Source organism: Eschscholzia californica, unplaced genomic scaffold (assembly GCF_041429995.1).
Source record: "Eschscholzia californica isolate CP2 unplaced genomic scaffold, dmEscCali1.0.p SCAF_6, whole genome shotgun sequence".
Taxonomy (NCBI): Eukaryota; Viridiplantae; Streptophyta; class Magnoliopsida; order Ranunculales; family Papaveraceae; genus Eschscholzia; species Eschscholzia californica.
The window spans coordinates 31,554,135-31,571,632 of record NW_028238483.1 but is presented as its reverse complement, the minus strand read 5'-3'; the positions used below and the strand labels follow the sequence as shown (position 1 = coordinate 31,571,632).

Genomic DNA, 17,498 nt, shown 5'->3' with positions numbered 1-17,498 from the left:
AGATTTACATTTCCTAACAAGTTACTATAATTTATGGTACATAATGGACATGTACGCGTAAAAAACAAGTAATTTATGTCAGAAAATAATCTAAGTATTCAATGGCACATAATGGATGACACACACACATATGATAAATTACGTTGTATACATGACAAATGATGGTTTCCTCGTCATAAATAACACATAATTTACGAACTTGTTTCATAATTTGTGTGTGTGTGTTTATGTATGAGTAAAAAACAAAAGTTAAGTGAGAGAAAGTTGATATATATGTTTTGAATATTAACCCCCAAATCACGCTAATTGATCTCAGAAAATATACTCATTCCAAATCTGAAAATTAAGTGAGAGAAAGTGATATATAGATTTGGTTTCCAAATCTGAAAGGACGAGAGAGAAAATCTGTTTTGGAAAATATCCGTTTTCCAAATCTGTTTTGAAAAATCTGTTTTGAAAAATATCCTTGATCCGTTACTTCCTATTAAATCTTTTCAGTTTATAACCTAAATATCTCCCCAAATCACGCCCCCTGGTTTGGGAAACTTTCCGGATTCATTCCGAAATTTAAAAACCCCGGATTTTTTAGACGAGGGACATGGAGGGTATTTATCAATAAAGTATGAGTTATTTATGCCCTTATTGTAAAAGAACTAAATGTCCATATTTTGGGAAGATTGGTCTATATACCTATTATGAAAATGATTTTGGTCTATATACCCATGGACTCTTTTGAATAATGTAGTTTGACCATGATACGAAATTGGGCACAATCGCTAAAATGATGGATTTTTTCATTTGTTTGACCGATAAATCGTCGTTATTTATCAGAAAGATGTATTATTATTATTATTATTATAACATAAAATAATGTCGTGCATATCCATACTGATTAAGAAAACAACAATTCCAAAAGAAAAAAAAATTGTGAAACCCAATCTAACTAGTTATTTCCATATTGAACTATAAATATTGATGAACATCTAATGATGCGTAAAACTTTGATGTTTTAGGTTATCACGCAAGGAGGAAGTGGATTGTCGCATAGGCCTATATTGCCTTCGAAAGAAGATGCTGGGAAATTGGCCTTATGAGGAGGTATTTTCCCGCTTAGCTGGTTAAAAGACACATCAAATTCTTCAAGTTTCGCCAAGTTTAGTACTTCTGAAGGTATGGCTCCAGTAAGCTTGTTATGCGATAACACAACCGATTTTAACTCCGCGGCATTGCCTAGCTCAACTGGTATCTGCCCCGAGAGGCCATTGTTTTTCAGCTCCAAAGTCTGAAGTGAAGTCAAGTATGCAAGGGAACTTGGTATGAACCCCACTAAAGGATTATTTGATAATATCAATCTCTCAATATAGTGCATTACAAAATGGTTTCCAACATCTTCATCAATAGTACCAACAAACTTGTTGTCAGAGAGATCAATCGATCTGTAAGAGCTTCCTTGTTGGTATGTTTTTGTGAAGATTGGTTCCATTCCTCCACTAAATTTGTTTGAATGAAGATCAAGGTCTCTCAGAAAAGTTAAGCTTTTGAACTCATTTGGGATAGTTGAGTTCAAACAATTGTTAGATAAGTTTAAGAATGAGAGATAGCTCATGTGTCCTATCCAATCCGGCAATTCCCCGCTTAAGCTATTACCCGATAAATCAAGTACTCGTATAGGAGAGGATGATAACCATGTCGGAAGTTGGCCAGTTATTCCAGTTTGAGCTAACTTAAGATAAACTAGATACAATTCTGATAACCAATTTGGTATTTCAACTAGACCCAATGGATTGAATGACAAATCCAAGTAATGTAAGTTTGTCAAGTTGACTAACTCATGAGGAATTGGACCTGATATATTATTTCTTGAGACATCAAGAACTACGAGGCTCTGAAGATTGCTAAAGCTTGGTGGGATTTCACCTGAAAAATGGTTGTTTGATAAGTTCATTGAGGTTAGCTTGGTAATATGGCTAATGTTTAATAGTAACTTGCCGGTTAGGTTGTTATTCTGAAGACCCAAGTCGCTGAGGTTTATGAGCTTTCCAATTGATGTTGGTATTCTACCCGTAAGATTATTATCAGATAAATGACACAGTGAGAGAGAAACTAGACCGGATATTGAACAAGGAATAATACCGGATAGTCTATTTTGGGTGATACGTAGTGTGGTTAAGTTAGATAACCGACCCATTGAGCGTGGAATGGATCCGTATAGTTGGTTCTGAGACATGTCTAGGTACTTGAGATTTGCGAGACAACCGATGGTGTGTGGGATTCTACCTGAGAATTTGTTCACTGCTAAATCAAGATAGCTTAGAGATTCTAAGTTCCCAATAGTTGAAGGAATGACACCTGATAGTTCATTTTTGGCTAGATTTAGCTCTGTAAGAGATGTCATAGATTCGAAAATGGACGATGAAACTGAACCATTCAGACGATTCCCATTGAGGTAAAGAAGATTGAGCTGGCTAAGATTTTTGAAAGTTATGGGAATTGAACCAGTAAGTTGGTTACCATCGAGACGAAGTTGAGTAAGGTTTGATAATTTTCCGAGTTCTTGAGGTATTAATCCATCCAAGTTCCTTACAAAACTAAGATCGAGAAGGTTAAGAGAAGAGAGATTACCAAGCGAGGGGGATATAGTTCCATTCATCGTTTTGTAGGCGGAATCTTCAGAAGAGTACTCACCTGGAAGATAGAGGCTAACGACACGACCTGTGGTGGAATCACAAGTCACACCCGTAAATTCGGTGCAACAATCATTGGATTCACTCCAAGTTCTTAATTGCTGAATAGCATCAAATGTAATCTTAGCCTTGAAATCAAGCAAAGCTTGTTTGTCTATTTCATTACATGCCTGAGTTGTTTTTGAAAATGTAAAGAAGGATAAATGGACTAGGAAGAGGAGAAGTGAGAAAAATCTCATGGTGATCTTAGAAAACACAATTAATGTAATGAAAATGAACACAAGTAAAGTGAGGGTTGGATGGAGGAAAGATAATAAAAATTTTGTTTCGTTTAAGGAAGTTTAATAGTGATTGAGTATTATCATTTTCGACAATATAAAATTCCATGAGTTGACAACTTGACATTTTGAGATTATTAAGTGCATCGGTGTAAGAGTTAAGTCACGATGTTGACAAAGATCTATAATTAAGAGCCCATGTGACAAAGGAAGTAATCTTAGTTGCTGGTTGTTATAATTAAAAGTTGCGGAAGCTATCAAACCTATCCTAGAAATTGATCCGATTATGAAGATTAATCGAAAAGCCAAGTCAAAATCAATATGCTAACAGAATTTAACGAGGTTCGGCTTTAAAGCCTACGTCCTCGGGCGAACAAGAAATCTTTATTGAAGGATAGATGAAGACGACTAACACAACCCGCAAGTTCGTCCCAAGATGGTACCGTATAGTAATAACCTTCTATACTAAATCTTCGACGACCGAGAAATTAAACACCGCTCAAAATTATGAACACAAAATTTCTCTCTCACTTGCTCTCTCTCTTTAGCTCTCTCTAAAGAAGAGTTGTTGTTGCTTGTGTTGGTGATTAGTGGTGGCATTCAAACCCCTATTTATAATATTATAAGCCGACCTTAACTTTAGGAAATTTGGAAACTCAAAACCGCCATAAGCCAATTGCCAAATTGAAACTGCCTATATGCATCTCTCAAAACCGCCATAAGCCAATTGCCAAATTGAAACTGCCTATATGCATCTACTGAAATTGAAACCGTCTCAAGCTATAGCCGCCACAATTCAAATTGGAAACTTTCTCTTACACTGGTCAATGGCGTGGTTGAGCATATTTTAAAGTTACCCGCTAACTTTTAGTCAATGATCGTTATGTAATACTTATAAACGACAAAAAAGATTAGCTATAGAATACTAAAAGAAAACTTCGATTTAAAATTTATTAAGCAACTAAATATAAGAGTAAACGGGTTCAAATATACATCTATATCCACAGACACAAAATCGGACACTGCGACAAATATGCTCAAGTGAAGATGACAATTTAAGGATTTTTTTCTTTTTCAGTTTGGATGGTCTAGTCCCAATCTTCATTGTGGAGCATTTTGATAAATAATGGGTGCAATAAGGCAACTTTCTTTTATATCGTGTGTCTGAAAACATACCAAAATACTTTTTTCCGAGTAAGATATTAAATCTTACTCGATCAGACTTTAAAATGTTTATTTTTGTCTGATTCTCTGTTTGATTATGGGTACATTTGATTCAGATGATTCAGATCCAGACCAAATAAGTTATTTGATGTATATATACAATTGGATACAAGATGAGAAGATCAGATGAAAAACCAAACACAACAAACCTCATCAACCCCACAAACACCAAACTTCAAGAGATTTCAAGAGAGGATTACACTTGAAAAAAAACATTAAAAGAAGGGAAACAAGAAAGAAGAAAACCAGTCAATTTAACATTTGGGTTTTCTCTTTGTGATATTTGTTTTACCAAATGGACTTTGATCTCTTATTGGATAGAGGTGTAATTTGAGGAACTCTAAAACCTTGATCACTCTGTTTCCTTTTCACTTTCGGATTGATTCCTGCCGTTTCCTTTAATTCATTGAAAACTAAACCGTTCTGTCGATGAAATTCAATTCCCAGATGATGATTATGATTATGATTATGATTATGAGGAGTAAGAGGGATTTCAGGTACCCAAAGGGCTAAATCATCAGAATGGAAACAACCCATGTCATTTATTTGATCAAAATTACTTGCATCAGAAATCGGCAACAGATCTCCATTCTGCAATTGAGAAAAGAAATTTAATCAAAACCCATGATTGAACCGAAATATAAAGATAAACGAAGCGAATATGGAGAATTTAAAATGTGATTTGAGTGATGCAAACCTTACAGAAACCATTAAAATTAGTGGTTGGAACAGAAGAAGAATCAAGAAGGTCCTCCACTTGCCATCCAGGTAACATCTCTATCAAATACTCAGAAATACTACTTGTTGAACCTTCTAAGCTAACTTGATCAACATCTTTGTAGTCACCCAATTTTAATGGTATGAAATTGTTGTTATTTTGTTGATCAAATGTTGGTGTTGTTGTACACCCAAGTGATGAAATTTCTAAAGGTCTTGACTTTTTCATTGTCTTCTTCGAATCGGCAACGATTGATGATGAAGAAGAGTTAATGGTGGTAATGGTGGTAGAAGGTGAGGTTTCGGAGAAGATGGAAGACGTAGAAGATATTTGTACGCCAGTGAGAAGAAATCGGTTGTGTTGTTTAGTGAGTTCATTAGCTGTATGAATTGAGAGATCACATTCTCTGCATAAAATTGCTCGATCTTCTCTGCAGAATAGAAATGCTTTCCTTTCCTACACAAATTAAGAAGGTGGGAAAATTGGTAGAGAAAACTGAGAAAAACAGAGAGAAAACAGAGAGAAAACAGAGGAAAACAGAGGAAAACAGAGAGAAAACAGAGGAAAACAGAGAGAAAACAGAGGAAAACAGAGGAAAACAGAGAGAAATGGGGGAGAGAGAGAGAGAGAGAGATGATACCTGACAGACATCACAAAGAGGAGGTTCAGAAGGATGGAGAAGAGAGAAACGATGGTGTTTACTAGCAAGCTTATTAGCATGATGAACTCGATAATCACAGCCATTACAGAGAGCTGCTTCATCTGCTGAGCAAAAAACAGAGGCTTCATCTTTGTTACAAACATCACACTGGATCTTCATCATTTTGATAAAAAAAAGACACCCAAATTAGAGAGGACAATCAATTATATCTGATTTCAAGTTAATTTAGTTCTTATTTGTAAAGTGAAAGAACATGGGCATTCTCCAATACTCTAGTAAATCTACTGTCTTTCCCACTTTTGTATAAAACCCTGATCTAAATCCAGATTTATATGAAGAATTGAGAGTTGGAGAGAGAGAGAGAGAGAGAGAGAGAGAGAGAGAGAATTCAAGTTGTTCAAGAGAGATAGAGAGAGAGAGAGGGTAGGAGTAGGACTAGGAGGGGAGACTCTTAGCTAGGCAGAGGGCAAAGCTAAGAAGTGGATATCTTTTTTTTTTTATATAGTAGTTTATTTGAAGGAAGATCCACTATGTTCTTTCTTATGAGGAAGAAATATAATATATGTATAAATGAAAAGGGATAGTTATTTGAGTTGTCTGTTACTGGTTGGGAAAGCTCCAAAATAAAGTAAAAGAAAGATGATGGGGAAGATAGGAGAGTTCTAGATTGGAGTATGGGCAAAGGCCACAAGGAAGGTGCCTCCTACTGCACCACCCCGCACTTCACGGGAACTTGATGCCAAGTTTTAATCTTTACATAGATAAAAAAATGTTACAGAGTTTAGATCTCCAATGGTGGATGTGGAAATTTAATACAAAGGACTAAACGGTAAGAAAGTTAATTGAACTGGACCATTCAGCAAGAAGTCAAGTTTATAGGATTAATCTTGAGGCTGCCAAAACTCTAGAGTCTCAAGTTGACTTCATCTGGCAGATCCATACCAGTTCGAAACCCTAAGACTTCACTATGAAGGGTGGAGACTAGTTCGAGTCGATATGTTTTTGAGGCTATAATGTAGCCGGTTGAATCTCTTGCTACAGCCGCATAAGAAGCTTTTGTTAATCTATAAGAACCATCGCACTTGATTTTGGTAGTTCCTAAAGGAGGGTAAATCATTTTTCCATCTGCACAAAGGGGTTACATATCGAAGATTCACGAAATAAAGATACATGGTTTAGGGATTCTTTAGTATTCCACCAGCATCGGACTAGATCTATTGCCTTTGATGAAAAATCAAGTCGTTCCTCATCTTCCATCATTCCCATATGAGATAAGTTGCCAAATACCAAGTTTCGTTATCATTTGATTCATTTAATAGAATATTTTTCGGTTACTAACTGGATCTGGACTTATCCTTCGTAGATCTGAGTTTCCCGTAATGGGAAGGAGGTCTTTGAACTTAGGACAGTCACCGAAGAGGTGAAAAACAATTTCCACTTCATCTTGTCCACACATCTAACAATACTGAAGCATATTCTGAATTCGTTTACCTATATTATTGAGTGTGGCTAACCCGTTGTGAATGAATTTTCCTTAAGGATGGGAATTTAGCCTGGAAGTCCGAAGCCGGCTTGAAACGCCCGAGTCAAAAGGGATAACGTGCAGCCTGAAGTCCAAGACGAGCTATAGCCCATCCGACCCGTTAAATTTTGGTGGGCGAGCTCAGGCTCTACTGAAAAATGTCTTACCCGAGTGCATAACTTGAGTTAACATTAAAAGGAAACAAAGGAAAAATTGCATAAAGCAAATAGTTCGACATCAAAGGAAAAATTGCATAAAATAAACTGATGGAGAAGACATATCGAAAAACAAGACATACTAGTGAATATCAATTTCACAAAAAATAAGACATACTATAATAAATTTTACATACTGTATTATGACAATTCACACTGTAACATTTCTTCACATTATGTAATATGTGCACATTATATTACAGTTTACATACTATAATATGAACCTTCGTACGGTAATATAAATGAATTATTTGGTGTAATGTAATAAGTTATATGTCAAATTTTCGCAATCAATAACATACCACAGTTCATTATATGTTAAAATCATAAAATAATTTAGTATAAAACAACAAAATATGAAAATTCACAAAAATTTGTGGGATGCTGGAAAAGCTAGCATATGAAAGTCATGATACATTATGGACAATTTTTTCAGAAACATCCGTTCATAATACCACCATACTATGTTATGCAGTTTCATATGAGCAAAATGGGTAAAACCAGATTTATGTAATGGCATTGTTTTCATTAAACCATATTGTGTCATGTAGTTTGATAAGATTTCAACAAGAAAAAAAAATGTAGTTTGACACGAGTCATAGGTCACAAAAATATTGCCTAGAAAAGAAAAAAAAAAAAGCAAAACTTAACTTCCATTGTTGAAAGTTGTTGGCCTTGTTTCTCATTATACAAACATTTTTGTACCTATTATCTTATTAGTCCATTTTTATTGTTATTCTACATCTAATGATATATTTTTCGTATCTATATCTCTATCTTTCTTTCATCTTTTTTGCTACTATGTGTAACCTAATGCTAGCATAATATTTCCTCTTTCTGAAATTTTGAATGCAATGGTACAAAGAAACAAATGGAGGGGAAAAGGTGAGTGAGAGTGAAGCACCAGCGAAACAGTGTTAACAATAGGACAACTTCCACCTGAATTAGTGAATATTGTTGACGAGGACTCTAGGGGTTACCATAAGGCAAAGGAAAGGATGGGACTAATGTAAGGGGTTTTTTAGTTGATTGTTTTTTGCTTTCGTTTTATTTTTGCCTTCTTGTTTTGGGCTGGAGTCCCTTACTCCGCTTATCTTAATCAAAAAAAAAAAAAAAAGACAAATGAAGGGGAAAAGGTGAGTGAGAGTGAAGCACTCACTACTCTATGGGAATTGCAAGGGGGTTTATAATGGAATCATGACAGGCTCATGGGCTACCTAACCAAGTTGCTTTCATCTTCCTCATTGGCTCTCTCTCTCTCTCTGTATGCATTTAAAAGAACATTCTCTTATACCACAGTTGAATGTCATTGTTCGTACATTTAAATGATGAATGTCATTGTCCATAGAAGAATTACTCTCCTTAATCATGGAAAACTTAATCTAGGGAAGTTTAATTTCAACTTTGCCCATTTTCATTAGCCTCTAGATATGAAGAAATCTAAATCTTGTTTTTTTATTTTAAAAATCAACTTTCTTATATAAATTATTGATCCTCTATTATTGCATTATATTGCTCAAGCAAAAGTTGTTCAGACAGTGAGAACAACTTTCCTTAAAGTATAATTAATTCTCTTGAACTTATGGTTGCTTTTATTAAAAAAGGTTATTTCCTTAATGGCCCCCTACTTTGTGACCAGCTTCCCGCCTGGCCCCCTACTTTACGAAAAATACCCATATGGCCCCCTATTACCGTTAACTTTAACTTTCCGTCACTCTCTCTCCTCCATCTCTTTTTCTTTCTCTGCCATGTCACGCCACCTCATCTGTTAGGCCACCTCATCACCTTCTCCGGCAGAGGTCGTCGGCCGGCCAAATTTCCGGCCGGCGACCTTCAAACTAAAAAAAAAACAAAAATTCTTTTTTTTTTTTTTTTATCTCTCTCCTCTCTCTCTCTAAGAACTCCGGCGAAGGAACCCTTCGCCGGAGTTCATCTGTTCGTGAGAACAGATCAGGCCCGTGGATGGGCCAGTGCGGGCAGGGCGGCCGCACTGGGCCCACCACCACTAGGGGCCCATTAGTTCTTTGTCTTTGTCTAATTAAACTTATATAATGAAAGAAGACTGACTGTAAAGCACTAGACGAATCCTAACTCAATTGGTAAGGTTGATTGGTTTCTGCACACTAGATCATGGGTTCAACTCCCACAAGAAGCATTTTTTTAATTTTTTTCTTCAATCTATCTGTCTAAACCTTAATTTCAGATTCCATGAAAAAGAAAAATTGAAATTCTAATTTTTTTAAATATTATACAAATTAGAAGACTTTTATTTAGTTAGGACAATCACACAACACACCATTAATTTGGTTCATCAATGATATATTATAACGTTTTCAGGTAAATTATTTCAAATTTGTGCTTATTACTTCGCGTGTAAAAAAAAAATTTTGCCTCGAATTTTTGTAAAAGGGCTTCGATTAAAGTTTGGCACTGGCCCCAAATTTGTCAGCCACGGCCCTGGAACAGATCCGTCTGTTCTCACGAACAGACCTCTGTTCGTGAGAACAGACGAACTCCGGCGAAGGGTTCCTTCGCCGGAGTTCTTAGAGAGAGAGAGGAGAGAGATAAAAAAAAAAAAAAAAAAAAATTTTTGTTTTTTTTTTAGTTTGAAGGTCGCCGGCCGGAAATTTGGCCGGCCGACGACCTCTGCCGGAGAAGGTGATGAGGTGGCCTAACAGATGAGGTGGCGTGACATGGCAGAGAGAGAAAAAGAGATGGAGGAGAGAGAGTGACGGAAAGTTAAAGTTAACGGTAATAGGGGGCCATATGGGTATTTCTCGTAAAGTAGGGGGCCAGGCGGGAAGCTGGTCACAAAGTAGGGGGCCATTAGGGAAATAACCCTATTAAAAAAGTGGAGAATAGTGTAGAATTTCCACTTAGGCACAAATTTGTTTGTTCCTTCCCCATTTCCCAATTAAAGAACGCACTTTGTTTCAAGCCATCATTTTTCCCCGAAAATATAAATATCAGGGATTTTTAAACCCTAGCGAAATTGAGTAATTGAAGATGTCCTTTTTTTATTGGTCAATTTATCACTCCAATCGTCACAAATAAATTGTAAGAATAAATTATGTGACAACATGACTTTTCTAATATCAAATTGAACTTCCCTCTTTTTCTTTGTATTGGAACAAAATCAGTATTGGAACATATGATTAAAGACTTTTATATGTATTGAAACAAAATATTATATATTTGTTTTAGGATAAGAGAGAGATGGAAAACATGAAGATGACCAAGAATTCAAGATGGGGAAGGATTTGAAGATGAAGATATAGTATGATTTGAAAATAAAATGGATCTTGAAGACATAGAAGATGGTAAAGAAGCACAAAAAGGGAAATGGTTTAATCTAGCATTGAAACGAGTAGTTTAGTTCTGCATGAAAATTTATAGTTTATTTGTGACAGTTAGAGAATGTTATCCGAAAAAAACTTCACTACGAGGTGTTTAGTTAGGCAAGTTTAAGATACCGTAAGTATCCAGCTACTAGTCATACCTTATTTTATATTTTAAGATACAAAAAGAATGAACATGACTACCCATTATGGTACCTATGTTAATTGATGTTATTACACATCAAGAACCTACATTTGATGGACCCCAAGGTGGGAACACAAACCATTCAATAATGTAATTTCAATAAAGAACGGCAAAGTGGTATCACCAGGATGAGATAAGTCGGAAAGATAAGAGTTTTCTCATTTTCTTCCTCAGCTATTCAGATCTTTCATTTTACTAGAAAGTTACAAAGAAAAAGATTAACTACATATCTTAAATAAAATTTCGCAATTGGAGATTTATAAATTACAAATTGTATCTCCTTAAGGTCATCCACTTTTAAGAGCTTCCTTGCTTCTCAATGCTCAAGGCATCCATTAGTGGCTAGTATGGGCTCTTTGTTTTATATGATATTTAGGTGGGATACCTCTTTGAGATGAATAACATTAGACAAGAGACGGTATGACCCACCCCAAACCTCATTTTGTTTGAGAAAATATTTAGTTGGACAAAAATGTAATAGAAGACAAAATAGCACTTTTCCCACTCAAGATATGAGTGATGGTAAGAATCTTAACAACTCTTAAGAAAATGAAGATAGGAAATAAGTTGTCGGCATCCCAAAACAAAAATGAAGAGATAAGAAAGGAATAAATAACATAAATTAAGTAGTTCACTACAAGTTGTATGATTTCATGAGCTGTGGGGAGAAGTACTTTTAATGCCTGACCTGATTTTGGATCAAAAGGGTTATGGTGATGCCTCACAACATTACAAAAATCATGTGATGTTATCTTTTAATAGATACTACCAAGTAGTAGGAGAGACTTTCAACAAAAAAAAAAAGTAGTAGGAGAGAGAAATTATGAGGGAGTCCTCACAAAATTCTTAGGGAACTAACTTTAAAAGGATAAATTCTCAAATTTTAATTTACCATTTTTGTATTCGATAACTTTGAAGCTTAAGAAAATTCTTTATCGGTATGCAGGGGTAGACGGTATGATGGCCCCGCATCACTTTAGGAGAGCTTTTAGAGCCTGGACGTAAGTGCAAAACCAGTACGTTGAGATGTGTGTCGGAGAGCTTCCAAAACTTGGGCGTAGGTGCAAAACCAGTACGTTGAGATGTGTGTTGGAGAGCTTCCAGAGCTTGGAAGTAGGTGCAAAACCAGTACGTTGGGATGTTGACGCATTTTGGGTGAGCTTGTGAGGTCTTAGGCTAGGAAAAAACACCGAAGCAACAAGTGGTGGCTAATCTAGGACAATATGGACAAGTCACAAGGGTAGACACGCTATAGATGGTGGCTAATAACAATTCAACTAAAAAATTGGTCTGAGTTGTATCTACATATAAGTATTTACTTTTGTCGAAATGAAATGAAAAGAGAAGGGTATTTACAATAGAATAGAGTTTGAAGAAGAAACCAAATTATCTACACTTAGAAATAAGCTGTACATAACTCTGATGAAAAATTGGATTTTCCTCATCTAAACATGAGATGAGATTGATAGCTTACCCACACAGTATTCCAACTTATGGCACCAAGTCAGCAGCTGCCCATTCAAACTTCATACTTGTATCTCGATTTCTTCTAGCATTCTTAGCCAAGTGCTGCCTCACTGCATTTTGATTTACCTCGAACAAGAACCGCATTCCTTGTATCTGTAATTTATCTTACATATTATTATATGCATTTGTGCAATTTATCTTTGATATAATAAGTCATGAAGATATTAGATAACAATTTTTACCTCTACAACAGAATTTGAACCAAGTCTTGTGCAATATCCACTGGTTAGTTCCTTCTTGTTGACAAAGATTGAGCCTTTGGCAAGATTAATCAAATAAAATGTTCCATCTTCCTCCATTTTTATAATTGCCTAAGCAAATAAAACAATCATAATCTCAAGATGTATACAACAAACATGTTATTATAGAATATCAGGAAACAGTGATACATTTCCAACGCAGTTTTCGAAATCCCAATGCCCAAAATAATATATTATGTACAGCAGCAAGAACATATTATGGTTTATCTTCAATGACAACTCATTTTCTCGATACTTTATCTTCAAGAACATAAGATCCTCCATAGTCTGCAAAGGATGAATTAGAGGTGATAAAAGCAATCATTACCTGCCGTCGAGAAATTTTATTGGCACGTCCTTCTCTCTCTAGGTTGATGTCGACGTGATTATCTTGTGTTTCTCTCCCAAGAAGGATCTACGTAGTCAAGGAGATTGTATTCAGAATACTGCCATTTGGGTTCTCTAAATTTACGGTTCATTTTATGTAAATACTTTTTGTTCAAATGATAACCCAGAAACATTTTCCATACTAGCTCAGTTTTGTTTTAACAAAAGGAACTACTGGAGTGTGTATGTTGTACCTCAGATTTCCTAATATAATGCTTGGAATGACGGCCGTACAAAAGAGCAAATGCTCCATGAGATACTATGGTTTTTTGCATGTAGGAATTGACACCCTGTTCTAACCTTATGATTGCCTTCTTTGTGTCCTCGTGTCGATAATTTGACACTTAAAACAAGGAAATCACAGAAAAAAACGTATCAGAGTACAACTCATGAAGAAGGTAATAATCATAATACTCATGTGTTGGATTCATGTGTACTTGTGTACTAACTTATCATGTATAAAAAAGTTAAAACTAACACTTATGCTTTTCGCTTCCTTACCTAAACTGGAATCCAGATTGCAAGGACCCAGATCCATATTAAGTATCTGCAAGCAATATCACTTTATGAAATGGAGAAACAAGCTTAAGAGCAAAAGATGAACCAAATAGAGATGATCGAATAGCCCTTAAATAATGTATAATATTTACCATTGCTTCAATATCAGCAACAAAAGGCACATCGTCATCTTCGGAAATATGCTCTTCCTGCTCTGGTATTAAAGGGCCCAGGACAGGATCTGGAGAAGTCAAGTCAGCATAACCTGATTCTGCCTTTGTGGATGGTAGACTTTGAATTGCCGCAGCAAAATATGCCTCCTGTTTACAACCACCAACAGTATTATGGGCTGGGATATCAGAACCATGAATTGGCATCTCTATAATGTCAGAAGGGTTATCAGAGTCACTATATTTCCTCATTTCGTGAACTTCTAAATTGCCTACGTCTGGTTCCCCCGCTGGGATGTATTGTTGAGCGGGAAGCACAGATCTGAATGGACTAGGAACTCCTTCACCACTACCTGTTCTCGGGGAGGCCAAAGCCAAAGAGTCTCTCTCAGGCAACTCAGATTGCCCCAATGAGGTAACCGTTCCAGAAGGTTTCTTTTTGTTGACTAGGTGGAAAGAGGGGATTGAGCTAATCGTAGATTTATGTTGCATGCCAGAAGAACCAGATGGTGGGGAGACCAGACAAGGCAAAAAAAGATCATCATTGCATGGGATTTCAGGGTCCTCAGTATTCAAAACGCAGCAAATAACCCCATCAACGCGTTCAGGGGAATGAAGGTTGAGGGCTGAAGTTCTTGATGGCAGTTGCTCCATAACAATGTCTGGATCTAAAGCCTTATGGCTTGAATGTAGTGGGTCATCAACAACTCCTATTTCTACTGTAGATACAAGATCAGTTATGTCATTATGATTAGCATCAGCAGGGTTACCAAGAAGAAATGAGTTTAAACCATCAAGACAAGACCTATCTAACATGCCTTCCCCATTATCATCATCCATAAAAAGAAGTTCCTCCTTTGTGAAGTTCAAGAGAGAATTCTCAAGATCAATGAAATCAGTTTCTGATAGAGCAGCTGAAGTTGCTAATCCATCAGATTTACCTCCCTCTTCCAAATGATTTCCTGAGAACTCAACTTTATATCCAGATAGACCCACTTTCTCAATATAATCAACATTACCAGGCTGTGTCAACGTGTCTCCGGCGCCGTTATACTTGTCACCAATGCTCTCACCAGCGGGAGTGGTTTGCATGGCAATATCTTCAACTGTTTTCCAAATCGGCGAGCCGAAGTCATGATTCCCTCCAAGTTCAGAGCAAACATTATCTGGGTTATTCCCATATGAATTTAAAGCAGATACCATACATTCTTGGTGTGATCCTATTTCCTGAAGACTAGAGTTATTGTTAAAGCAAAGCAAACTCTCTCCTATATCAGTGGGAGTGCCTTTTTGTACGTTATCATGGTCAAAAGATACACCTATGTCATTTCCCACTGCTTCATTAACTATGACAGGGGAGAAAGTTCCTGCAAATCCGTATAAGGAGTCCCTACCCATGATTCCATCTGGAAGATTTTCGAACGCATTCCCATTATTACCACAAACAAAACCTGCAGCGGGGTCAACATCCGTGATGTGTGGAAAATCTTGACAAGCTATATCAAAATCTGAATCTTGAAGTTCAAAGTCACCAAGAATAGGATCTTCAATATTGTAATTACCATTTGGATGCTCACCATCAAGTGTCAACTGCTCTTGACACCCATCTCCATTAACAGCATAGTCGTCAAAAGTTGGTAGAACAAGAAAACTTAGATCAACAGAATTTAAGGTTTCAGTGCAAATTCTCTTCCGCATAGCGTAGTAAAGACTGCGGACGCTTTCTTCTTTCCTTTTCCCAGGAAGAGATTCATTTCCTTTCGGAACACCAAAGTTTGTAGAATTTGACAACACACCAGAAGCAGAATCCTGAAGCTTAGTCATGTGATCAGAAGCTTCTACTGAAATAAGTGGATCATAGAGAAGAGAGTGCCACCTTTCCTCCAGTTCTAGAATATTAAATCGGCGAGAAAACTGCACTGCGCCTTTAGCAAGTGATTCCAAAGAAGCACCAGCCTGCAATAAAGAAATGCTAACTGGTCATGCAACACACTATAATTGAACATGGTTTACGAAAATTCCTTTGTGTAATCCCAAACGATACAGGCTTTTAATGGGCTCTATTATTTTATTTCTTATTCTTTATCTGGCTTCATAATTGCTACAAGAATAGCACCGGTAATGGATTTCTTCTCCCTTTCTCAAAAGGGGTGATGCAAGATACCCGCAAACAGTGGTAATCATGGGAACTACCGTAATACGGGGTACATCCAACACAGAAAAGGAAAAAAAATACAAATCAAAGAGACAAAAAATAGAGAATCGCAACAAAGAAAGAGGGCCTTAGGCTACAGAGTATAGAGAAGTTCTTTATCAATAAAATCATTCTTGTAACTATGATTTCCAAAAACGTAAAATCTTTGTATAAGTAATATTTTACACAATCCACGTCTTTGGTCAAGTCCAATTGTGTTCTTCTGTCATTAGAATGATAAAATGCACAACCCTCACTCTATCTTTGAAAATGCCTTTCTTGCTTATAAAAAACACCAAAAAATTGCAAACAAAATGGATTCCAAATAATCAGGCTACGAGGTGGAGTATTAACCTTAGTCACCGTATCCCACTGAACTAGTGCATCCTTTACTGTCCTCAGGGCACACCGGCATAGATTTAAAGAATAAGCTAGGTCGGAGCTCAGAAGGTGTTAAACTGATCCGTCGTGGCAGCCTAGGAGTACCCATGGGGGGCAAGTTTCAAGTAAATTTTCTAACAAAAGAGGTCTAGTTGAAATAATCACCCATTTTGTTTATATTACTTTACACAGATTGAAATAGAAAACTAAAGCTAAACAAATATTCAAAAAAAATGGAAGGCAGAGATGATCATAAATTTTTCAGGTTATTGTTCAATAAACACAAATTACCCTAGATTTGATGTACAGAAACCAAAACAATAAGAGTGGAAAAGAAGTTTTACCCACATTACATAATACAGCAAATTATAGGAAAAGGGCAAAATTCTTCAATTTCAGAAAACTAATCCTACTTTCTCTAAACACCCACTTCTCTCATTCATAGATAAAAAAAATTTAAATAGAGATACTAAAGGAGAGAGACAGAGAGAGAAGATTACCTCGACGGCGTTCATCAACAAGACATCGTCTTCAGGGATCCATTCAGAAACTGGAGGCATCTCTCCCATGTCCAAAACCTAAAACCTCTTTTTCTCTCTCTATTCTCTCCCTCACTCTCTCTCTCTCTCTCTAACTGTTCCTCTTGGTTAGGGAAGAGAGAGAAACGAAGAAACTGCTATAATCCGAGTGTTGAGAGCTTCTTCATCTAAAAAGGCGGGGAACAATTCTTTCCGCCACTACCAGTTCCTAATTCGGTATAAAAATATACAACGGGTCGGTTACATTGATTGAGCCTCCTATTAAGCGACGGTGATCCAAGATTCGCCGTTCGGGGTTAAGGGTCGGGTCCATCGTACTGGTTTGTAGAGTGATCCGAATATAATAAACCAAAACTCACCAAAAAGGTTGCCTAATAGAACCAATTTTGTGAAATTCAGATGCCTATGGGATATACATCTATACATAATACATCTAAACAGGAAATTTGATCAAAACTTCTTAAGAGGTTGCAAAACTGAGCATTAATTTTTCATAGTCTCAGAGTTCTTACATATTTTTTGTTTTGGTGAAAAATGACCACCAATTTTTCTAGTTTTTAATTCTTTAGGTATTTTCGTAATTTATAACGGGTTAGTAAAAGAATTGCAACTAGTGGACAAAAGGATTGCAACTGCTTACATAAAGGTCTCGACTTCTTGCAAAAGAGTTAGCAAACAATTACAAAAGTCTCAACAAAAAAAAAAATTACAAAAGAGT

At 36.4% G+C, this 17,498-nt stretch overlaps 3 protein-coding genes across 4 annotated transcripts; all 3 read right to left on the bottom strand.

Moving 5' to 3' along the window:
* Positions 1-1,009: 1,009 nt before the first annotated feature.
* Positions 1,010-2,923, bottom strand: LOC147533561 (uncharacterized). Its single transcript, XM_086650042.1, has one exon. The coding sequence runs from the start codon at positions 2,921-2,923 to the stop codon at positions 1,010-1,012; it is 1,914 nt and encodes a 637-aa protein (XP_086506168.1).
* Positions 2,924-4,252: 1,329 nt separating this feature from the next.
* Positions 4,253-6,228, bottom strand: LOC147533560 (B-box zinc finger protein 20-like). Its single transcript, XM_086650363.1, has 3 exons — positions 5,545-6,228; positions 4,884-5,360; positions 4,253-4,777 (listed from the first exon to the last, which is right to left on the bottom strand). Exons 1-3 carry the CDS (start codon positions 5,725-5,727, stop codon positions 4,475-4,477), a joined length of 963 nt encoding a protein of 320 aa, XP_086506489.1. The 5' UTR covers positions 5,728-6,228; the 3' UTR covers positions 4,253-4,474.
* A 5,873-nt stretch (positions 6,229-12,101) lies between these two features.
* LOC147533559 (uncharacterized) lies at positions 12,102-17,265 on the bottom strand. Of its 2 annotated transcripts, XM_086647145.1 has the most exons (7): positions 16,742-17,265; positions 13,649-15,622; positions 13,500-13,545; positions 13,193-13,341; positions 12,940-13,026; positions 12,555-12,683; positions 12,102-12,465 (listed from the first exon to the last, which is right to left on the bottom strand). In XM_086647145.1, exons 1-7 carry the CDS (start codon positions 16,808-16,810, stop codon positions 12,337-12,339), a joined length of 2,583 nt encoding a protein of 860 aa, XP_086503271.1. In that variant the 5' UTR covers positions 16,811-17,265; the 3' UTR covers positions 12,102-12,336. The 2 variants fall into 2 exon arrangements, 1 of the variants encoding a protein (XP_086503271.1); XR_015227496.1 differs by lacking the exon at positions 13,193-13,341 and having other exon boundaries at positions 16,742-17,013.
* Positions 17,266-17,498: the final 233 nt, after the last annotated feature.

Excerpts from the sequence above, each read along its gene's own strand:
- LOC147533561 (XM_086650042.1), bottom strand. The coding sequence starts at position 2,923 with ATGAGATTTTTCTCACTTCTCCTCTTCCTAGTCCATTTATCCTTCTTT.
- LOC147533559 (XM_086647145.1), bottom strand. The coding sequence starts at position 16,810 with ATGGGAGAGATGCCTCCAGTTTCTGAATGGATCCCTGAAGACGATGTC. Across the intron at positions 13,342-13,499 it reads CAATCTGGATTCCAGTTTAG|TGTCAAATTATCGACACGAG; the intron begins GTAAGGAAGCGA and ends CCTTGTTTTAAG. Across the intron at positions 13,027-13,192 it reads ATTATATTAGGAAATCTGAG|ATCCTTCTTGGGAGAGAAAC; the intron begins GTACAACATACA and ends TTGACTACGTAG.
- LOC147533560 (XM_086650363.1), bottom strand. The coding sequence starts at position 5,727 with ATGATGAAGATCCAGTGTGATGTTTGTAACAAAGATGAAGCCTCTGTT. Across the intron at positions 5,361-5,544 it reads CTCTTTGTGATGTCTGTCAG|GAAAGGAAAGCATTTCTATT; the intron begins GTATCATCTCTC and ends TAATTTGTGTAG. Across the intron at positions 4,778-4,883 it reads ATTTTAATGGTTTCTGTAAG|AATGGAGATCTGTTGCCGAT; the intron begins GTTTGCATCACT and ends TCTCAATTGCAG.